The sequence below is a fragment of the Neoarius graeffei genome, chromosome 12 (assembly GCF_027579695.1).
Source record: "Neoarius graeffei isolate fNeoGra1 chromosome 12, fNeoGra1.pri, whole genome shotgun sequence".
Taxonomy (NCBI): Eukaryota; Metazoa; Chordata; class Actinopteri; order Siluriformes; family Ariidae; genus Neoarius; species Neoarius graeffei.
Window position 1 is genome coordinate 43502613 of NC_083580.1, and position 25003 is coordinate 43527615.

Below are 25003 nucleotides of genomic sequence, written 5' to 3' on the forward strand. Positions count from 1 at the left end.
TAGCCATTAGCCTGCAGCCATATTATCTGCCGAGGGAGTTCAGTCACATGATCACCATCTGTGTTTACATCCCTCCGAGGGCAGACGCAGCCACTGCATGTGATAGGATTCACTCTGTCACAGCAAGGCTGCAGATACAGCACCCTGAGGCATTTATGATCATTTCTGGGGACTTTAATAATGCTACTTTGGACTCTACTTTGGCTGCTTTTTACCGGGTTGTGGACTGTCCAACAAGGAACAACAGGACAATTGACTTGCTGTATGCTAATGTGAGGGATGCATACAGAGTCACACCCCTCCCCCCACTAGGGAAGTCTGACCATAACCTGGTTCGTCTACAGCCGAAGTACACCCCTCTGGTCCAAAGGCAGCCTGCAACAACTAGCTCCATCAGGAGGTGGTCCCCTGAAATGGAAGATGCCCTCAGAGACTGTTATGACACCACAGACTGGGATGTGCTGCTTAGCCCAAACTGTGAGGACATAGAGGGGCTGACACACTGTCTGACGGATTACCTCAACTTCTGTACAGACGTGGTCTCCCCTGCTAAGACTGTACGGTGTTACCCTAATAACAAGCCATGGGTAACACAGGAAGTCAAAGCTGTCCTCAACAGGAAGAAGGCCGCCTTCAGGAGCAGGGACAGGGAGGTGATGAAAGCAGCACAGTAGGAGGTGAAACGCTGCATGAGGGAGCTAAGGACAGCTACAGGAGAAAGGTGGAGCAAAAGCTGAAGGATAACAGCATGAGGGAGGTCTGGGAAGGTGTGAAAACCATCACAGGCCACAATACAAAGACCAGAGTCATTGAGGGGACAGTGGAGAGGGCGAATGAGCTGAATGACTTTTTCAACTGGTTCAACCAGTCCATGTCCCCCCACCCTCCCTCTCACTGCAGCCATCTCTCCTACTTCCCTCAATACACCTCTCCCCAGCCATTGCAGCAGCCCCCTCCTCCTCCTCCCCTACCTCAACACAGACTCCTCCATGCATCACGGCAGACCAAGTCAGAGGTCAACTGAGGAAGCTTCACCCCAGGAAAGCAGCAGGCCCAGATAAGGTGTGCCCTCTGGAAGACATCATTCATTGTTCCAGTTCCTAAGAAGAACCGACCCAGAGAGCTGAACGACTTCCGACTGGTGGCACTCACTTCACATCTGATGAAGACGTTGGAGTGGCTCTTTCTCAGCCTCCTCAGACCCCAGGTGCAAGACACCCAGGACTGTCTGCAGTTTGTGTACCAGGCAGGTGTTGGTGTGGAAGACGCTATCCTTTACCTGCTACACTGAGCCCACTTGTATCTGGATAAGGGAAATGGCACAGTGAGGATCCTCTTTTTGGACTTCTCGAGTACCTTCAATACCATCCAGCCCCTTATGCTTCAGGACAAACTGAACAGGATGCGAGTGGACCCTTGCCTGGTCACCTGGATCTCCAGCTACCTTACTGACAGGCCGCAGTACATCAGGCTGAAGGACATCACGTCTGACACTGTGATTGGCAGCACCGGAGCACCCCAGGGCATGGTGCTGGCCCCTCTTCTCTTCACCCTGTACACCGCAGACTTCTGCTAGAACTCGGAGATGTGTCACATTCAGAAGTTCGCCGATGACACAGCCATAGTGGGGTGTATCAGGGATGACAGAGAGGAGGAGTATAGGAGCCTAGTGAGGGACTTTGGCATTTGGTGCAATAGAAATCATCTGCAGCTCAACACCTCGAAGACCAAGGAGCTGGTCATTGACTTTGGGAGGTCCAGACCAAGGTCCAGACCAGTTCTGATTGAGGGAGATGAGGTGGAGGCTGTGGATTCCTACAAGTACCTCGGGCTGTGGCTGGACAGCGAGCTGGACTGGACTTGCAACACCAACCACCTGTACAGGAAGGTACAGAGCAGGCTGTACTTCCTGAGGAGGCTGCAGTCCTTTAACATCTGCAGGAAACTCCTGTGGATGTTCTATCAGTCTGTGGTTGCCAGTGTCCTGTTTTACACCATGGTGTGCTGGGGGGGGCAGCACAACCAAGACGGACACATCCAGGCTGGACAAATTGATCAAGCGGGCTGGCTCTGTGGTCAGCATGAAGCTGGACTCTATGGTGATGGTGGCAGAGAAGAGGACTATGGACAAACTACTGAACATCATGGGCGATGCTAGTCACCCTCTGTACATCGTCATCAGCAACCAGAGGAGTCTTTTCAGTGACAGAATGCTCCTTCCCAAGTGCAGGACTAACAGACTTAAAAACTCCTTTGTCCCTCTTGCCATCAGACTGTACAACTCCTCTCTGGGGGGGAGGAGGGGTAACAGGAGGACAGAGGATGGGAAGGAGCAGTAGCCTAGCCTGACAAAAAGCAATACTGGACAATATGCAATATAAATGTGCAATATAATGTGCAATACCTCTCCTTCTAGATATTTTTTCCATATTTTATTTTTTATATTTGTATATTTTAATAATTAATTTATCTAGAAGTTTTCTCTATTTTCTTTCTCTGTTTATTCTGTAATGATGCTGCTGGAATTTTAATTTCCCTGAAGGAACCCTCCCAAAGGGATCGATGAAGTTTTATCTATCTATCTATCTATCTATCTATCTATCTATCTATCTATCTATCTATCTATCTATCTATCTATCTATCTATCTATCTATCTATCTAATTCTAGAAATAACAAAAGTAATATCTCTACTTCTCCTTAGGCCCTACTCACCTGCTATTCCCAGAATTCCATGTGTATCTCCAGAAACTGTCATACTTGACCAGGTACTGGTTTATAAATCTTTTTTTGGAATTAACACTTACAGTCAGCTCCAAAATTATGAGCACCCTTAATAAAGATGGGTAAAATAAAGAATACGTCTTTTCTTTCATCTAATTACAAATGTGGAGTTTTCCAGTTGCTGTAAGACTGGAACAGGGTTTTATGGTTAAATAAGACAAAATTGAGCTCTTTGGCAACTCAACTCAAGGTGTAAAATGGATGCTTATGCAGAAAATAAATTAATCCCCACTGTTAAGTATTGTTACGGTGTGATTTCTGTCTGTGTGGAGTTTAACATTTTGGGTGGGTTTCCTTCATGTTCTCTGGTTTCCTCCCACTGTTCAAAACATGCAAGTAAAGTGATTGGGTCTACTAGATTGCTCCTAGGTCTGAATGGGTGTGTGAACGTACCAATATATTAATCGTGCCGTGTGATGGACTGGGGTAAATTCTCCCGCCTTCTCTCAGTGTTGGCAGGATAGCCTTCAGATCAGTGTCAGTTTAAGTAACCACAAAGAATTGTTTTCCCAAACCTTCTGGAGCTGACTGTAATGATCATAAATGAAAGTTTCTTTTTCTATCATGATATCAAATGTTTTAACCTAAATTGCACAGACTGCACTATATTCTTTGATCATATGAGATACATGAGATAACTGTCTCAAAATCAAACACTAATGTTTTGCACTAACCATAAATGGCAAATACCTTGTGTTACCTCACATTATTGATTTGCACCAGAACAGCATCCGCAAAAACCTACCACCAATTTAAAAATCCACAACAGGCACTCAAAACGTTTTTGTTTATAATCTTTATCTGTATTGTATTTGCATTATTGCATGTTCTGGTTGTCTGTAATGGCTCCCATTCTGTTATGTAGTGTGGATATTAAGAGTATGCTACATCTGTATTGAATTTTCCAGTGTAAAACACACTAATAAAACTGTCGAGTGCACTATGTGGAATGAAGGCAGAGATTGATGCAACTTTGAAAATCACCCAAGTTCTAATATGTGCTAATACTACCTTGCGCACAATGTAGCTGATGTAGCTCAAGTTCAAGACTTTTTTTTTTTATTGTCATTTCAACCATATACAGTTGGTACAGTACACAGTTAAAACAAAACAACGTTTCTCCAGGACCATGGTGCTACATTAAACATCACAGGACTACAGATCTACATATAACAAAGTGCAAGAGTGCAGCGTGTACAAACATTTCAGACAATAAACTACACACAACATAAAGTGCAAATATCGACAACATAAAGTGCAAACAACAAGGACAGTGCAAAAATGACAACTAGTGCAAACAGACAGTCCAGTGCCAACCAGTACCAGTCCCTGATAATATGCATAAATTTTGAGGTAGCACATGAAAACAAAATAAATAAATGTAAACATTGTGTATGTGCTACTTATAATGATGTAACTGATCCGTCATTGTAATTCCTGTTCTGAAAAAAAAAAGGTTTCTATAAATAAAAATGGCATTTCGTGACTTTTGGGGTGAGACAGTAGTTGGCTATCACTAACTGACTGACTTTCAGTTTTTGAAATATGCATTTGCAAGAATAAAAATGCATTTTTCTGGGGAAAGTCCATGTCAGCAGCTGCTTGCTTTTCTTCACATCTTCGTAGAGTAGGAGTCATGAATCAAAAAAGGGGTGGACACTGGCAGAAAATGTTCATGCATAGACTGAATGATTCAGCCCTACTTGTACACTTATATTTGGTTTCTTGATTACTGTGTATATGATGCATGTTGTCCTGTGTCTCTGCAGCATACTCCTCTTCCTTTGCCGAAGGAATATGATGAGGACTCTCTTATCCCCAGTAGTCCTGCTACAGAAACATCAGACAATGTTAGCCCAGTGGCTAGCCCCATCCACACTGGGTCAGTGGATAAATGCCACCTTATTGGACCATACACTTAACAACATCAATTGATTTATGTTTTTCAGTGGCATAGAAAGTAGACCAATTTGTTCATTGGTTGATTGCTGGCTGACAGGTTTCTGGTGAGTTTTATGGTAGACGCAAGAGGCGGGTCTATGCGTGGCAGCAGACACAATGGCCTCCGGGTGATTATACCCCCTCGTACCTGTGCTGCCCCAACACGCATCACCTGCCGTCTGGTCAAACCACAAAAACTCACAACTCCTCCTCCCCTGGTGGAGGGAGAAGGTCTTGCCTCCCGCATCATCTCCCTGGGGCCCTCCAGCATGCAGTTCCTGGGGTAAGCCTGACTTTCATAATAAATAGTTGTTTCTCAGCATGAAAGTAATCAGGTGGAAGTGCAGATGTGTACCACAATATGCAGAGGTTCTTTGCTTAGGATTCTGCATTTCAGGCCAGTGATTGTGGAGATCCCTCACTTCGCTTCACTGGGAAGGGGTGATCGAGAGCTGGTGGTGCTGCGCAGTGAAAATGGTTCAGTTTGGAAAGAGCACCGTAGCCGCTATGGTGACGATGTCCTGGAAACTGTTTTGAATGGCATGGATGAAGGTAAGACTTGCTCATTATTTATGCATCACCAGTGCAGCCCTGTTCATCCCTAGAGAATATTTCAGTGTGTTTTTCTAGGATAATCCACAAAGTCCGTATGCAGAACTCTGCATAACAAAGGGTTTCTCAAAAAAATTCCAAGTAGAAAGAACACCAGAGAAACACTGAGTGTAGTATATCACTTGTATCAGTGCAAACCTTATCTCTCGAGCTTTCTCTTTCAGATCTGGAGAGTCAGGAGGAGTTGGAGAAGAAAAGAATCCGCCGGATCATCTCCACCGACTTCCCCCTATACTTTGCAGTGGTGTCACGTGTCCAGCAAGACAGTGATTTGATTGGTCCAGAGGGTGGTCAGCTGATCAGTAAGTTGGTGCCCCAGGTTCAGGCCATCTTCCCTGAGACGGCAGTCACCAAACGAGTGCGGCTGGGCCTGCAGGTGAGATGAAAAGATTTTTAGGACTGGTTGCTGGTTTACCAAACCTTTCCTCAGAGTGAATCCTTTTACAACCACAAATCAGAAAAGTTTGGGATGGTATGTTTAAATTGAATTTAAAATTGAAAACAATGACTTGTAAATAATCTTTGACCTTTGCACTCAAAGCAGTACAACAGTACATTATTTTATGTTTTATCTCATGAATATTTTGAAAAAAAAACCCCACAATTTTTTATTTTTGCAACACGTTTCAAAAAACATTGGGACAGTAAAGCATTTACCATTTTGTAATCTTACCATTCCTTTTCACAACACTTAAAATATGTTTAGGGACTGAAGACACCAAGTGATGAAGTGTTTCAGGTGTTATTTTATCCCATTCTTCCAGCAAACAGGTCTTAAGGAGGAAATGTTCTTTTCAAAATTCACCACACATTATTGGGGACAGGTCAAGACTGCAGGCAGGCCAGTTCAGCACCTGCAACCACTTCTTCTGCAGTCATGCTTTAGGAATGTGGATTCGCATTGTCTTGTTGAAATATGCATGGGTGTCCCTGGAAAAAAAAATGTCATCTTGAATGCAGAATATGTTACTCCAAAATCTCAATGTACTTTTTTGCATTAATGATGCCATCACAGAAGTGTAAGTTATCTTTGCTAAGGGCATTGACACAACCACACATAATGACAGTCCCTAGCTTTTGGATGTGTTGCTGGTAACAGTCTTGATGGTCCTTTTCATCTTTGCTCCGGAGTACACAGTGTCCATTACTTCCAAAAATAACCTAGAATACTGATTTGTCTGATCAAAACACACATTTTCACTGTGTGATGGTCCATCTCAGATGTCTCAGAACCCAGAAAAGTTGATCGTGCTTCTGGACACAGTTAACATAGACTTCCTTTTGCACAGTAAAGATTTAACTGGCATTTGTGGATGCAACTCCATATTGTAGTGCTTGACAAAGGTTTGCCAATATAATCCCGAGCCCATGTGGTTATATCACCTATAGATAAATGATGGTTCTTGATGCAGTACCATTTGAGGGATCGGAGATCATGTGTTCAGTTTAGGCTTGCGCCTTTGCCCTTTATGCACCAAAATTCCTCCACATCCCTTGAATCATTTCATGATATTATGCACTATAAAGGGTGAAAGATCCACATTCCTTCATATCTTTCTTTGGGAAACATCGTTTTTAAACATTTCAATAATTTTCTCATGCATTTGTTGACTAACTGGAGATTCTCAGCCCTTCTTTGCTCCTCAAAGACTATACCTTTCCTGGATACTGATTTTGTACCAAGTTATGATTACAATCACCTGTTGACATCACCTGTTTCAAATCACATCATTTTTTAAAAATTGTTTTACCTCAATATTAGCCTTAAATTGCCCCCATCCCAACTTTTTTTTTGGAATATGTTGCAGGTCTGAAACACAGGAATGGATGTATACCGTAAAATACCAAATAATAGCCCGGGCGATTATTTGTCTCAATCACGTAAGAGACCCGGCGCGTATTAGAGACTAGGCGGCTATTTGGAACAGGCGATTAATTCCTTCTTCACAAACACCTTCCCCAAAATCTACCTCAAAACGGGGAAAAAAATCATTCTCAGATAGGCCTACTTTTAACCAGTATAACTTACAGTTTGTTTAGAGTTAGATTACAGATAGCACGGTGCCGACTTCGGGGAATTTTGAAGACGCAGAATGCATCTTCGCATGGCACAGTCGGGGTGGATAAAGGATAAATCACACACCTTTTCCTGTTAATGACTAGTTAAGCTCATGCTTTACAAAATAATCAAGAAACCACACCATTGTCTGTGCGCAGCACTGTGATTTAATTACTCTGCAAAGTTATGGTCACTTGCTATCACCCTCACCCATGCAGCCTCCACCCTTTGCGCTTCGCGATGTCTGTCAATCTGAAATTGCATGGAGGGCGCGACGTTGAAGCAACATAATTAGGGTGCGAAGTGTCAAACCAAAGGGTTTTTTCTTATGCTGAAAAATAAGTGACCTGCAGTGGCTACATACTGTCATCTTGCATCACGTTTCTCTCCAAGACGTCTCCCTATTTGGCCGATATGAGCCTATTCCCCGAGTGAGTTGGTACGGTGGCTCGACCCCGTAGAAAACTTAAAGTTCGGATGAAAGTTAGTTGAATAGGTTACTGACTTGTAGGCCTACATGTTGCCTGCCTGACGCGTGCTTCTGCCCAACTTGCACGACAGATTACTTGTTGAAAAGGCCCCTTGGATTAGATTGGCCGCGAGCAGACTGAAATGCATGTTAGAACGCTCTCACCTTTTTTGTAAAGCGTCTTCCAGATCCGAATGGGTAAGGGCAAGTGAAATGGTATAAGGTCTTTAATAAAACTCAGTGTGTGCTTTGACGCATGCATTCGGCAATTTAGGTCGTTTAACAGAAGCAGCAGTCCAACCTTGGAAACCCGCAGTCCTCAATGTCACCACACACGCTGGCTTTCGTTGGGTATACCCAAAGGGGTGGCTAAGACATCTGTCAAAAGTTACGGAGTTGCATTCCTCAAGAAATATTACGGTAGACCAAGATTATAACATTGAAATGGCATGTTTATTATCACGTAACAAAATGTTGTAAACAGTATTATAGAAATCATTTCATTCATTCATTCATTCATTCATTCATTCATATTGTTTCGGTAGAAAACTATGCAATGCAAAATCGTTTAAACACCAGAAAACCAGAAAAGTGCTGGGCCTCAAGATTCTAGATAGAACGTTTGGATGCTTTTTTTTTTTAGACCCCGGCGAGTATTCGGAACCGGCCTTTATTTGTCACAACACACGCGTACACCCGGCCGTTAAAGGGAACTCGGCGGTTAATTGGAACTCGGCTATTATTTGGTATTTTACGGTATTTACAAACGAAATGAAGTTGATCAGACAAAACATGAAATATCTTGGGTTTGTTCTGTCTGCAATGAAATACAAATCAAAGTAAATTTAGAAATCACTGCTTTCTTTTTTTATTAGCATTTTCCATACCATCCCAACTTTTTCTGATTTGGAGTGGTAATTATATGTTTGCTTGCATAAGCATTTCCTCTTCACTTCCTCCATTAAGCAGTCTGGCTGTTTGCTGCTGTCAAAACATGATGCAAATAAATGACAGTGAGGAAGGAATACAGCTTCTCATCTCATTATCTCTAGCCACTTTATCCTGTTCTACAGGGTTGCAGGCAAGCTGGAGCCTATCCCAGCTGACTACGGGCGAAAGGCGGGGTACACCCTGGACAAGTCGCCAGGTCATCACAGGGCTGACACATAGACACAGACAACCATTCACACTCACATTCACACCTACGGTCAATTTAGAGTCACCAGTTAACCTAACCTGCATGTCTTTGGACTGTGGGGGAAACCGGAGCACCCGGGGGAAACCCACGCGGACACGGGGAGAACATGCAAACTCCGCACAGAAAGGCCCTTGCCGGCCATGGGGCTCGAACCCGGACCTTCTTGCTGTGAGGCGACAGCGCTAACCACTCCACCACCGTGTCGCCACGGAATACAGCATATATGTGAATATAGTGAAGAAATACATGTTTAATTTACTCTCCTTACTGTATGTTTTTTTTTGTGTGTATTGAATATTACATTTCACAGCTTGAGTACTCATAGGGAACATTAAACTGGAAGTCTTTATGTCTTTCACTCGTTATAGCTTATAATTTTTCAGTTTGAACATGGCAGAAAGGTCATGTTGCACACATTTAACACAGAAACACTGTTTATTTATCCAATATAATCCAATACAAACATTAATTCCTAAAGCCAAATATATTGTACCATTAAGCATAGTTTATAATATACTGAACTTGACATTTTATCTTGATTCTTATTTTACTCAAAGGATATAAAATTACATTCTTTCTGCTTTCATTTGCACCAAGGTGCCTTTCATATTATCTAATAATTTCTCATCTCCTTCCTCCTCTTTCTTTTCTCAGCTTCTCATTTCTCTTCTCTCTTCTCCTTTCCAGGCTCAGCCTATCCCAGATGAGTTGCTGACTCGGCACTTAGGGAACCAGGCCACATTCAGCCCTGTGGTGACGGTGGAGCCGCGCAGACGCAAGTTCCATCGGCCCATAGGCCTACGCATTCCCCTGCCCCCCTCCTGGAGGGAGAGTCCACGTGATGCTGGTGAAGGGGACACCACCAGTCTGCGCCTCCTCTGCAGTGTCATTGGTACATTCTGGTTTTTGACATATGTTCCCATGTTGTATTCTTTGTTAAAAGGATTTGTGCATATATGACAGGAAGATTAGCTTGTATTCCAGTGTGTATTAGCCTTAACCAGCTTTGCTATGCCTACCCTGCCAAGGCTTTGGATCAGGCTGAAACAGACTGCCATCCAGCCTGGAAAGGGTGCAGGGATAAAGATAGCCTGAGCACAGTGATTGCAGATGGTGCAGGTTGTGAAATGAAGGGCACAAAATTTGCAGAATTTCTGAAAAATCTGTGAACCCGTCCTGCAGGTGGTACAGCCCCAGCTCAGTGGGAGGACATCACTGGTACCACCAAACTCATGTACTCCAACAATTGTGCCAACTTCACCACCAATGTATCAGCAAGGTGAGATTCACTTAGAAACCCTGAAACTAGATCGTTTATGCATTTTACAGCAAATACAACCAGTCTATAATATAAATAACGTTGTCCTCAATAGCTGCCTGAGGGCATAGAACTAAATCAAGACCTACCAACCATGAAGAGGAATAATGAAGCTGAATAACTGAGAGGAATAACTGGAGCTGAAAGATTACCTCCTGCTGAGGGAGGATTAAAAACACTATACTTTTTTTTAACAAATCACGCATCTAATGTGGAAACATTAATGAACTCAAAACATTCTCCATTTAACATGACAGAGAGTGAGGGTGCCACTACATTTAAACAGGAAAATAGAGTGTAAGCAAGCGCACTGGCTGAAAGATTACTGATGTGTGATGGGGGAAGAGGGTAGGGCTTCCAGGGGGTCAGTTAGTATCTAAGAGTTCAAAAGACCTATGTTGCTATTAGTCCTTCCAGATTTATATACTGGCTAGCTCATTTGCTATTTTTATTAAGAATTCTGCATGCTTATTCTTATATTTATATGCAAATAGGCAAACTGGAGCTGAACTTTCTGGAAGCTCAGAGCTACTTATCCTCTTGTCTCCACTCTGCTGCAGGTTCTGGCTGGCCGACTGTCCTCGGACAGCAGAGGCCGTGACCTTTGCCAACCTGCTATACCGTGAGCTGACAGCCGTTCCCTACATGGCCAAGTTTGTGGTGTTTGCTAAAATGAATGAGGTACGTGAGGGCCGCCTGCGCTGCTACTGCATGACCGACGACAAAATGGACAAAACCCTGGAGCTGCATGAGAACTTCACTGAGGTGGCACGTAGCCGAGACATAGAGGTTAGCTCAATGTGGGATTGGACAAGTGCTCAAGGCTTTTGTTGTATTTATAATACACCTGGCCTATTTACTGACTAATACTTACCTTCCACCATGTTTTTTGGTAGAGAGGAGAAATTGTGCCATATTAAAATACAGTCATGATATAGAACAATGTACTGGTAGCATACAGTTTTCATGAGTGACCATAGTGATCCATAAGAAATAGAAAGCAAGACCTACATTATACGCTCTATGTTGTCTTCCTTACACATAAAATAGAACAATAAAACTAAAATCTTAGTCCATGCTCTTTAATAAAGTGCCCTAACTAAGCATGTACAATGAAAACACAATGAAAATGGTCCTAATGCCAGAAACCTGTGGTACACTATAAAGAACAGTTTCCAAAGACCAACAACACATTTTCTTCTTTTAAGGAATGTTTCAAGTCACTTTAGGAGAATGAATTTTAATATGGAACAGATAACACTTTGTATGTTGCTATACGAACAACAAATATTTTTGTATAATGGGTGTCAAGTGGGCGGCACGGTGGTGTAGTGGTTAGTGCTGTCGCCTCACAGCAAGAAGGTCCTGGGTTCGAGCCCCGTGGCCGGCGAGGGCCTTTCTGTGCGGAGTTTGCATGTTCTCCCTGTGTCCGCGTGGGTTTCCTCCGGGTGCTCCGGTTTCCCCCACAGTCCAAAGACATGTAGGTTAGGTTAACTGGTGACTCTAAATTGACCGTAGGTGTGAATGGTTGTCTGTGTCTATGTGTCAGCCCTGTGATGACCTGGCGACTTGTCCAGGGTGTACCCTGCCTTTCGCCCGTAGTCAGCTGGGATAGGCTCCAGCTTGCCTGTGACCCTGTAGAACAGGATAAAGTGGCTAGAGATAATGAGAAGAGAATGGGTGTCAAGTGCATAATGGCTCTGTAATTCCAGGATGAATTATATGAATTTTGTTTGTCTGTTGGCAATATTTGTGTGTATATATATATATATATATATATATATATATATATATATATATATTATACTAGTGCATCTCAAAAAATTAGAATACCATGAAAAAGTTCCTTTTTTTTTCATAATTTAATTCAAAAAGGTAAACTTTCATATATTCTATATTCATGACATGTAAAGTGAAATATTTAAAGCCTTTCTTGTTTTTTAATTTTGATGATTATGGCTTATAGCTCATGAAAATCAGAAATCCAGTATCTCAAATTATTAGAATATTCCCTAAGATCAATCAAAAAAAGGATTTACAATACAGAAATGTCCAACTTCTGAAAAGTATATTCATTTATACACTCAATACTTGGTTGGGGCTCCTTTACCATGAATTACTGTATCAATACGGTGTGGCATGGAGGTGATCAGTCTGTGGCACTGCTGAGGTGTTACTGTAGCCCAGGTTGCTTTGATAGTGACCTTCAGCATATCTGTATTTTTGGGTCGGGTGTTTCTCATCTTCCTCTTGACAATACCCCATAGATTCTCTATGGGGTTCAGGTCAGGCAAGTTGGCTGGCCAATCAGGCACAGTAATATCATGGTCAGCAAACCATTTGGTAGTAGTTTTGGCACTGTGGGTAGGTGCTAAGTCCTGCTGGAAAAGGAAATCAGCATCTCCAAAAAGCTCGTCAGCAGATGGAAGCATGAAGTGCTCTAAAATCTCCTGGTAGATGGCTGTGTTGACTTTGGACTTGATAAAATACAGTGGACCAACACCAGCAGATGGCATGGCACCCCAAATAATCACAGACTGTGGAAACTTCACACTGGGCTTCAAACACCTTGGATTCTGTGCCTCTTCACTCTTCCTCCAGACTCTAGAACCGTGATTTCCAAATTAAATGCAAAATGTACTTTCATCTGAAAAGAGGACTTTGGACCACTGAGCAACAGTCCATTTCTTTCTCTCCTTAGCCCAGATACGACACTTCTGACATTGTCTCTGGCTCAGGAGTAGCTTGATATTAGGAATGCGAAAGTTGTATCCCCTTTCTTGAAGATGTCTGTTCGTGATGGGTCTTGATACACTGACACCAGCCTCAGTCCACTCCTTGTGAAGCTCTCCCAAGTTCTTGAATCAACTTTTCTTGACAATCCTCTCAAGACTGCAGCCATCCCTGTTGCTTGTGCACCTTTTCCAGCCACCCTTTTCAGCAATGACCTTTTGTGGCTTACCCTCCTTGTGGAGGGCATCAGTGATCATCTTCTGGACAACAGTCAAGTCAGCAGTCTTCCCCATGATTGTGGTTGTGTGTACTGAACTAGACCGAGAGATACACTGTGTTCATACTGTTTTACTCAAACTCGAAATGAAATATTCTAATATTTTGAGATGTTTTTTTTATGTTTTTGTACTGTATGCCATACTGATTAAAATTAAAATAGAAAAATGCTTGAAACATTTTAGTTTATGTGTAATGAGTCTATAATATATAACATTTTCACTTTCTTAAATAACTGATGGAAAATATTGAACTTTTTCACAATATTTTAATTTTTTGAGATGCACTAGTGTGTGTGTATATATATATATATATATATATCATCTCATTATCTGTAGCCGCTTTATCCTGTTCTACAGGGTCGCAGGCAAGCTGGAGCCTATCCCAGCTGACTACGGGCGAAAGGCGGGGTACACCCTGGACAAGTCGCCAGGTCATCACAGGGCTGACACATAGACACAGACAACCATTCACACTCACACCTACGGTCAATTTAGAGTCACCAGTTAACCTAACCTGCATGTCTTTGGATTGTGGGCGAAACCAGTGCACCCGGAGGAAACTCACACGGACACGGGGAGAACATGCAAACGCCGCACAGAAAGGCCCTCGCCGGCCACGGGGCTCGAACCCGGACCTTCTGGCTGTGAGGCGACAGCGCTAACCACTACACCACCGTGCCGCCCATATATATATATATATATATATATATATATATATATTAGGGTTGGGCGGTATCCAAATTTTGATACCTTTAAACTGTCTCTGTGTTTTCCCGGGGTATACGGTATTACCGAGAAAAAAATATTTTGTTTCGGCCTACTGTGTAACATGCGCCGATACCGGCGGACCTTGTCCAGACCTGCGCCTATGCCTCAAATGTACTATTTAAAAGCAGCATAGCGAATTATGTGCATTGTGGTATGGATTAAGCAGCAAAGCGAATTTTGTGCATTGATGAATGGATTAAGAGATATTTCAAAGCATCACGCAACTCTTCCTTCATCTTGAAAATAGCATTCAACTGTCGTTTACACATGTCTGCGTTGAAACGCCATTTGCAGCACTATTTCACCTACTCCATCAAAAAAAAGTACACGATGAGCAGGATCATACCCTTTCAAGCATGGGAAATAAAAAAAAGAAAGAATCAACCAACACCCAAGTCCGTTTAGACTGCGCGATAAACCATATTCTTCAGCGCAAATGAGGCGAACCTAATTCAAATGCGTGATAGCTGCACAAGGCAAAATCATATGGGCCCACGTCATGCCATAGCGGGGAAATTAATAATCAAATGGCCTTACCTTGCTTAAAACGTTGTCTTGATCACATAACTCCTTACAATTACTCCACTTAAATCCATACGGTTTAACACACCCAACAAAGATAGCAAGCGCATTGCTAATTCACACCAGAAACCTAACAGTTTACGCTACGATGTTTTCTTCCGTTTCTTCAGTAGATGACATTTCAAACGTTTATTACCCACATCCCAAATGTCATACGTTATATTATTTTACCTTGTTGTTACTCATGTAACCTACTCAAAACACAACTCATTGGAGAGATCTCGTGGAAGTGGAGTACCCCAGGCTATGGTGTGCCTTAGGGGATATATTAGATTTTTTTTGATTTTGCGCGGTCATTTACATTATTGCTGGCTCTTCCTTTTCGTTTGGTTTGAAACCAAAATACTGCCACACTGCCGATGTTGTATTTTTTTTTTTGCCACTAACTCGTTATCTTGACTTGCCATCTTTCAACCGCGGTCTCATGCTGCGTTCATGTGCTATGGGAATTATGGTAAATACCAAACGCCGACATGGAAAGCACACATGAACGCCCCCTCTTGTGGTATTTTCCACTGGGCAACTCGTAGAAAATTTTGATACACGAGTTGCCGAGATGAGATGAACTTTAACCTTTTCAACATGGCGGCGAGCGGTACAAGACACTTGAATGCTAAGCATTGTACGCTACTAAAGTTTTTTTTACTAGTACTAGTGGGTAGTTTTTGGTGTCTATGCAATGTTGCGTCATTAACAAGTGTAATATAATACATTAGAAATCCGTTTCCTTTAAAAATGTGTTGTTATGGTTTGTTTTTACCTATCCAGAGCAGACGCTATTGCTAACGATAGCTAACTAACTATTGCTAACTTGAATCTGGTCCACCATCTTTAATTTGTCAACCACAACAAAAGCATGTGAACACAACACACTGGTAAATACCACTTCCCAACTGGAAAATATCTTCTTCCCAGAGCACATGAATGCAGGGTCAGTCTCTTGCGAAGCTTTCTGTCAGACTCCAAATGTCACGCAGGGTTGCCATGGTAACGACATAAACAACCCTGCACGCGATGAGAACTTCTTTAGGAAATTGATAGAATTAGTGAAAATACGATCACACAGTTATTCGGGATGATCTTCAATTTATTATTTTATATTATGACCTCATGTACTCCATATTTATTTAGATATTATATATTTTTTTAAAATGACAGTAATGAGACCGATACCGTTGGTACTTTTGGATACCTCGGGATACCTTCTTACCATAATACCGCCCAACCCTAATATATATATATATATATATATATATATATATATATATATATATATATACACACACACACACAGTGGTGCTTGAAAGTTTGTGAACCCTTTAGAATTTTCTCTATTTCAGCATATGACCTAAAACATCATCAAATTTTCACACAAGTCCTAAAAGTAGATAAAGAGAACCCAGTTAAACAAATGAGACAAAAACATTCCACTTAGTCATTTATTTATTGAGGAAAATGATTCAGTGTTACATATCTGTGAGTGGCAAAAGTATATGAACCTTTGTTTTCAGTATCTGGTGTGACCCCTTTGTGCAGCAATAACTACAACATATGCTGTGTTCACACTTATACCGGTGCGAAAGTGGTATAACTGTATCGATACAAAGTATACCAGTACAGTTTAGTGCATCTGTCCACACTAGCGAGAAATGTTTGCGGTTTTCTTTCACGGTAGTTCAAATGCGCATGCGCGGAATGTTTCCGTGGTTACCGAGTAACTTCCTTCCGAGAATATATGGCATCTGTTATTTCGAGATCTCGAGAAAACAAAACAATTATTCCATGATCTCGAGAAAACAAAACAACTATTTCATGATCTCAGCTGGATCACTGTATCTCCGTCGGTAGAGACGAAGCCGGGCCAGTCTTCTGTGGAGGTGCCACGGACTAATTTTGAAATTATCCCTTATTAAAAGACTTAATGCAATCTCTCCCTGTGTCAACCCCTGATCAAAATATTGCCTTATTAGGTGATCAATTATTCCAGACATTCTAATGACCAAAGTTGCGTCTATACAAAATGAGAAATAGCCCCAAAGTCAGCATATCACAAGTCTCTTGGCGCACCTGAATGAACCATTTCTCAGCTGTTTACTCGAGATCACGAAATAATTGTTTTGTTTTCTCGAGATCACGGAATAATTGTTTTGTTTTCTCGAGATCTCGAAATAACGGTTTTGTTTTCTCGAGATCTTGAATTAGTTGTGTTGTTTTCTCGAGGTCCTGAATTAATTATGTCGTTATCTCGGGATAACAAGGTGAATAAAAAAAAAGGATTATATGAAGGGCCTCTCTCGGCTTCCGTATGGATGAAACAACGTGTGTGTGCTTTTTGTTGTCAATGTACAGTCTGTATTTCTGGTGGTCATTTATTCAGTCGAATCATATAAAACACGTGAGGCAGTTGAGAAAGAAACAAATGAATCTCCGTTCTTCACTATTTTATTCAGCGAAGACATCGATTGAGGTGTGTGACTTTGCGCATGCACATTATATTTGTATCGATACAGAGCTGCTTCATCTGTCCACACTACAGCGAAGCGGTACAGTACCGATACTGTACTGGTACGAAACCCATACATTTGTGGGTTTCGTCCCGATACAGTTATACCGCTACAGTACCGGTATAGACCCTTTTCACTCACGTGACCTTCGTAAGCACGACCGCCATTTTAGACATGAAGAAATAACGGTTTATGGCACAGACCCTTTCGGTTCTCGCTCATCTAGCTGCTACAATGACTGCTTAGACTGCAACAATAATACCTAACACACATTTAAGTATCCGTCGTAAAGATGTGAAACTCGTCGAGTGACGAGTGTGTTCATTGATAAGCTAACACAATCTAAAAGTAGACATACCATCACACTGCCCTGGCGCTGTGTACAGTTTACCTTCTATGGTTTGTGCACTCACTATTTGCCATTACTTTCTCCAACCCAGTGTTTGAACTATGCCGATATTTTCGGGGGGTCCCTTTTTTTCCCTGGGGGGGGGGGTGCTTGCGCTTGTCTCAGAGCGCGGATCTCCAAACACATGAGAAGCCTATCTTACGCACATATCACGCGGACTCCACACCTCCACACACGCATCGCATCTGAAGTCATAACTCATCAGGGGAAATCGTGTCCGCATTGGCATGTTCAAAAAACAACCTCGCGTCAACAATGATACCACACGCAAGAAAAAAAAACAGTCAGGCTACTCAACACATCTGATCCACAGCAGCACCAAAGCATCACTGGAAATCATGTCAACAACCAATCTTCCATTTCAACACGCGTCAACAAACAAATGGCACCACAAACATGAACAAATCGGTCAGGCTACCGATTCCAAACCCACAGCAGACGAATAATTAAATGCATCTTACCTTAAAGCAGAATCGACCACAAAGGAAGTGTGTTGGCACTGTTGGCACACTTCCTTTCTACTAGTTTGTGTCCCCAACCTGGCAGCAGCAGTCGTTGTCATATCAGTTTATTTTATCTTTGATGTAAACACAACACTTCGGATATGCAAATGCTTCCCGTTACACACGATTGCTATGTCAATAAACATCATTTTGCCAATATTTTAGAGACCATCCATCTTCTCCGTTGGTCAGCATCTGTCGGGATCCGATAAAATGATAAATCTTGCCTTGTGTGTTGATGGTTATTACATCCAGGTGCACAACAATATAATGGCATGATGGAAGTCTTGCTGAAAGTAAAAACTTTCTTTGATGGCTATATTCCTTTCGATGCTTCGCCGTCGTTCCTCGTTGTTGGCTGTGGTAGACTACTGGTAGTACATGTCCAAAATGGCGGCCGCGTTTGTCGTGACATCACGTGAAAAGGGTCCATAGTTGCTAGTGTGGACAGGTGTTGCGGTACGAAAGTAGTTTCGTATCGGTACAAAATCCCTAGTGTGGACAGGGTCTGTGAAGATTCTCAGTCATCCAGGTCATAGTAACTGTGGGTGGTAAAAGAGAGCAACTGGACTTGCTTGAAGATTCTTGAAGACGTTTCACCTCTCATCCGAAAGGCTTCTTCAGTTCTGTCTGACTAGTAGGGAGTATCAGGTATTTATCCTCTCATGGATGAAAAGCTCATCTAAGGTGTCGTTGAGTCATCCTGTTGGTGTGGGTCACTGGGGGCTGGATGTGAACAGCCTTGAGAGTCGTTAGGGTGATCAAAGGATTGCCCATTAAGGTGACTTAATGGGCAATCCATTGATCACCTTAACGACTCTCGAGGCCATTCACATCCAGCCCCCAGTGACCCACACCAACAGGATGACTCAACGACACCTTAGATGAGCTTTTCATCCATGAGAGGATAAATACCTGATACTCCCAACTAGTCAGACAGAACTGAAGAAGCCTTTCGGATGAGAGGTAAAACGTCTTCAAGAATCTTCAAGCAAGTCCAGTTGCTCTCTTTTACCACCCACAGTTACCTGCAACTAAACGTTTCTGGTAACTGTTGATCAGTCCTGCACACCGGCTTGGAGGAATTTCAGCCCATTCCTTCAGAACAGCTTCAACTCTGGGATGTTGATGGGTTTCCTCACATAAACTGCTCGTTTCAAGTCCTTCCACAACATTTCAAATGGATTAAGGTCAGGACTTTGACTTGACCATTCCAAACATTAATTTTATTCTTCTTTAACCATTCTTTGGTCAAACGACTTGTATGCTTAGGATCATTGTCTTGCTGCATGACCCACCTTCTCTTGAGATTCAGTTCATGGACAGATGTCCTGATATTTTCCTTTAGAATTTGGTGGTATAATTCAGAATTCATTATTCCATCAATGATGGCAAGCCGTCCTGGCCCAGATGCAGCAAAACAGGCCCAAACCATGATACTACCACCACCATGTTTCACAGATGGGATAAGGTTCTTATGCTGGAATGCAGTGTTTTCCTTTCTCCAAACATAACGCTTCTCATTTAAACCAAAAAGTTCTATTGTGGTCTCATCCATCCACAAAACATTTTTCCAATAGATAGTTTTCACATGACGTCACAGAGTCGGGAATTCCCTGGTGGCGGCCATCTTGGAGGGCTAGCTTACCGTACGGGTCACTGAGCACACATTGTAGCGTGCGAGTTACATTCATTTATATATTATTTACATTTATAGTTACATTACTACTACTTAAAGCTAGCAGTGGTGCACACCTGTTGTATTCACGGCTGTCGTAATAGGTCAGATGATGAAGTCAAGTGGCGCTTTTATGGAATTCCCACTGTACGGGAGCACGAAGGCGAGCAAACAAACAAACTCAGCATACAAAGGAGAAATCTATGGCTTGCGAGACTCAACCGCAAGGATTATCAGCCTTCTAAACACAGCAAAGTCTGCTCCGATCATTTTATAAGTGGTAAGTTGTTTAAATAAACAATCAATTGTGTTTAAGTTTGTTTTTGGAAACCAAAACATCATGTAAACAATCTCTGGAGAATGCCTAACTGGAACCGCTGAGTGTACGTTTACATTGTAATGTACACTTAATATCGCTCGTTTGTCACGTTTCTATTTGAAACTTGTCACTTCACTCACGCAAGGGTCATTTTTGAAAAACATTTTAGTTCTATTCTGTATGATTTAATTTGTGTTTGGGATGCAAACAGCGCGCCTTTTGGTGGATGCCGCCTGAATCGCGCAGATCCGTTTTTTTTTTTTTAGGGGGGGCGTTGGAGTGTCTGATTATAATTTCAAAGTAAATTCTGTATTAAAATTACTAAATAAGCAAATCCGTTACAGTCCATGAAACAGGAAGTATAAGGATAAGAAAAACAGTTTAAATCGGGAAGCTGCACACATTTGTGCAGCCCGAGCGGTGTGCAGGACTGCGCAAATGTGCGCAGCTTCCCGATTTAAACTGTTTTTTTCTCATCCTTATACTTCCTGTTTCATGGACTGTAACGGATTTGCTTATTTAGTAATTTTAATACAGAATTTACTTTGAAATTACAATCAGACACTCCCAACGCCCCCCCTTAAAAAAACCCCGGATCTGCGTGATTCAGGCGGCATCCGCCAAAAGGCGCGCTGTGAATATATAAAGTTGTATATATCAGACAGCCTTTAAAGTTTGATGAAGTTAGTTTCAGGCTTTGGAGCAGGCTTTGGCAGTTTCAGGCTTTGGCAGCCCTGCATAGTCACTTGACAATGCATCTTTGTCCACTTCGTAGGGGTCAATTCCCCCAATCAAGGCCAGTTTGGCTGCATACCGTTGTCGTGAGATGTCGTCTAATGTATCTATATACTTCCGTTTGCTTGATTTTGCCGACATTGATCTTTATTTTAGAAAACTGACTATACAACTTCATAAATTCGTCCGAGATAACGTAGCTGGTAGTGGCGATGGTCCGTTTTGTTTGCCCTCCAAGATGGCAGCTGGGGGGCGTTCCCCGGAATGCCGTGATGTCAGTGAAAACTATCTATAGTCTTCCGGCTTGTCCACATGATCTTTAGCAAACTGCAGACGAGCAGCAATGTTCCTTTTGGAGAGCAGTGCTTTTCTCCTTGCAACCCTGCCATGCACACCATTGTTGTTCAGTGTTCTCCTGATGGTGAACTCATGAACATTAACATTAGCCAATGTGAGAGAGGCCTTCAATTGCTTAGAAGTTACCTTAGGGTCCTTTGTGACCTTGCTGAGTATTACATGTCTTGCTCTTGGAGTGATCTTTGTTGGTCGACCACTCCTGGGTAGGGTAACAATGGTCTTGAATTTCCTCCATTTGTACACAATCTGTCTGACTGTGGATTAGTGGAGTCTAAACTCTTTAAAGATGATTTTGTATCCTTTTCCAGCCTGATGAGCAGCAACAATGCTTTTTCTGAGATCCTCAGAAATCTCCTTTGTTCATGCCATGATACACTTCCACAAACGTGTTGTGAAGAACAGACTTTGATAGATCCCTGTTCTTTAAATAAAACAGGGTGCCCACTCACACCTGATCGTCATCCCATTGATTGAAAACACCTGACTCGAATTTCACCTTCAAATTAACTGCTAATCCTGGAGGTTCACATACTTTTGCCACTCACAGATATGTAATATTGGATCATTTTCCTCAATAAATAAATGACCAAGTATAATATTTTTGTCTAATTTGTTTAACGGGGTTCTCTTTATCTACTTTTAGGACTTGTGTGAAAATCTGATGTTGTTTTAGGTCATATTTATGCAGAAATATAGAAAATTCTAAAGGGTTCACAAACTTTCAAGCACCACTGTGTGTGTGTGTGTGTGTGTGTGTGTGCGCGCGTGCGCACATACACACACACACACACACACACACACACACACACACACAAAACCCCAATTCCAAAAAAGTTGGGATGCTGTGTAAAGCATGAATAAAAACAGAATGAGATAATCTACAAATCATGGAAACTCTATATTTCTTTGAAAATAGTACAAAGACAACATATCAAATGTTGAAACTGAGAAATTTTATTGTTTTTTGAAAAAATATATGTTCATTTTGAATTTGATATCAGCAACAAGCTTCAAAAAAGTTGGGACGGGCAACAAAAGACTGAAAAAGTTGCATAATGGTAAAAAAAAAAAAAAATAATTTGGTTAATTGGCAACAGGTCAGTAAGATGATTGGGTATAAAAAGAGCATCCCAGAGAGGCTGAGTCTCTCAGAAGTAAGGATGGGGCGGGGTTCACCGCTCTGTGAAAGACTGCATGGGCAAACAGCGCAACAATTTAAGAATAACGTTCCTCAATGTTAAACCACAAAGAATTTGTGGATCACATCATCTATGGTCCATAATATCATTAAAAGATTCAGAGAATCTGGAGAAATCTCTGTATGCAAGCGACAAGACTGAAAACTGACACTGGATGTCTGTGATCTTCAGGCCCTCAGGAGACACTGCATTAAAAGCAGACATGTGTCCATCGTGGAAATCACTGTATGGGCTCAGGAACACTTCAGAAAACCATCATCTGTGTAAACACTTCATTACTGCATCCACAAATGCAAGTTAAAACCAGATATAAACAATATCCAGAAACACAGCCCCCTTCTCTGGGCCCCAGCTCTTTTATGATGGACTGAGGCAAAGTGGAAAACTGTCCTGAGGTCTGACGAATCAAAAGTAGAAATTATTTTTAGAAATCACGGACACCACGTCCTCCAGGCTAAAGAGGAGAGGGACCATCCAGCTTGTTATCAGTGCACAGTTCAAAAGCAGCATCTGTGATGGTATGAGGGGACATTAGTGCACATGACATGGGTAGCTTGTACACCTAGGAAGGCATCATTAATGCTGAATGATATAAACACGTTTCAGAGCAATATGCTGCCATCCAGACTAAATCTTTTTCAGGGAAGGCCTTCCTTCTTTCAGCAAGATAACAACAAACTGCTTTCTGCGCATATTACAACTGCATGACTCCATAGTAAAAGAGTCCGGGTGCTAAACTGGCCTGCTGCAGTCCAGACCTGTCTCCCAGTTAAAACATTTGGCGCATTATGAAGTGCAAAATACAACAAAGGAGACCCCGAACTGTTGAGCAGCTGAAATTGTATATCAGCAAAGAATGGGGCAACATTTCTCTTTCAGATCTACAGCAATTGGTCTCCTCAGTTCCCAAACATTTACAGAGTGTTGTTAAAAGTAGAGGTGATGTAACACAGTGGTAAACATGCCCCTGTCCCAACTTTTCTGAAATGTGTTGCTGACATCAAATTCAAAATGAGCATATGTTTTTCAAAAAACAATACAATTTCTCAGTTTCAACACTTGATATGTTGTCTTTGTACAATTTTCAATGAACTATAGGGTTTTCATGATTTGCAAATGATCGTATTCTGTTTTAATTTACAGTTTACACAGCATCCCAACATTTTTGGAATTGGGGTTGCGTATATATATATCTCAGATGGGTGACTCACAGTCTCTGACTCACGCTATACTATCTTCACTTTTTTTTCTGTTTCTCTTCTGACAGGTAATGGAGGGGATGCCACTGCACTTGGAATGCTCCGGAAACCTTGTGCCAGTGAGGAAGGCCACACAGCAGCCTCGCATATTCAGCTTTCAGGCCTTTAGAGACAACAGACTGCCCGTCTCGGTGAAGGTCCGTTTATCTGCCTCTTTCTGTGTCAGAAAGGTCTTTAATATATCCCAACAGCATATCTTGTGTCTATTATGAACGAATTATCACTTTCTTTCATTTTGCGTGCACACTTTTATTTCTTATCTCTTACACTCCAATTATTGTAATCCTCTTCATCCACCAGCCTTATCCTTCTTTTGAGCTTCATTCTTTGTGACATTCCCTGTCCATTTCTGTCTGATATTGTGGCTTCTTGTGCTACTTTCAGTGACGATGGTGTAGCTGTAAACGTTGTCTTGCCTTGCCTGCATGCCTACCTTTCTGCCTGCTTATTAGTATGTCTGTCTTACTGTCTCTCTCTTTCTCTCTCATGGTTACTCTCTTACTGTCTGATCACACAGACGACAAGGTAAATGTGAAGGTAAATCTTTCTCTCTCGCCTGCCTACGGACTGCTTCCATCCCTTCCCTGTCCCCTGTCTACTTGTATGAGACATCCCCAGGTGTCTGACTGCCTTTATTCTCTCTCTCTCTCTCTCTCTCTCTCTCTCTCTCTCTCTCTCTCCCCCCTTTTCTGTCACATTCTTTCACTCTGTTGTCATCTCTGACATCTTTTCCCTCTCTTTTTTGGGTCTCTGTTCTCTCCCTGTCCATCTGTTCTTCCCTCTGTCTTCCTGTCTTGGCTTCTCAGGTGAGAGACAGCAACAAAGAATCCACAGGGTTCCTGTCTTTCCTCCGCAAGTCCACTAAGTATGAGGATGCACAGCATGTGCTCTGTAACCTCAACATCTCCATGCCCCCTTGTGTTAAGGTACTGTTGCTTTGATTATGGTTCCATTTCCCTGCATGAGTCTATAATTTAGCCCATACATGTATTTCAGTGAAAGGGCAGCATTTGCACCCTTGTTACTCTCTCAGTTACTTATTTTGTTCAAATTTTTGGGCAGTTTTGCAGGTATTCTTCTCAGAATAAGCAATTCCCATAACCCTCCATAACCCCATGATTATGGTTACTATGTATTATGTAATGCTAGTAATACTAGGTATTAATAGGTTCTGTGGTTATAAGTAATTAGTTATCTTGTATCTAATACGTGTAAACTGCAAGCAGTTGTTCCATGGATAAAATTAATGAGCTATTACAGTTCGCCATCACAGCTTATATAGGTGCCTTGTGTGGTTAAT

At 42.0% G+C, this 25003-nt stretch overlaps 1 protein-coding gene across 1 annotated transcript in view; it reads left to right on the top strand.

Annotated features, from left to right (window-relative positions):
• ank1b (ankyrin 1, erythrocytic b) overlaps positions 1-25003 on the top strand; it is a 183147-nt gene that overhangs the window by 62258 nt on the left and 95886 nt on the right. The window contains exons 23-32 of the mRNA XM_060935917.1: positions 2703-2766; positions 4552-4664; positions 4782-5006; positions 5121-5275; positions 5500-5711; positions 9749-9953; positions 10244-10340; positions 10940-11168; positions 23712-23840; positions 24510-24629. Of these exons, the coding sequence (XP_060791900.1) occupies positions 2703-2766; positions 4552-4664; positions 4782-5006; positions 5121-5275; positions 5500-5711; positions 9749-9953; positions 10244-10340; positions 10940-11168; positions 23712-23840; positions 24510-24629 (1549 nt within the window). The remainder of the gene's footprint in view (positions 1-2702; positions 2767-4551; positions 4665-4781; positions 5007-5120; positions 5276-5499; positions 5712-9748; positions 9954-10243; positions 10341-10939; positions 11169-23711; positions 23841-24509; positions 24630-25003) is intronic.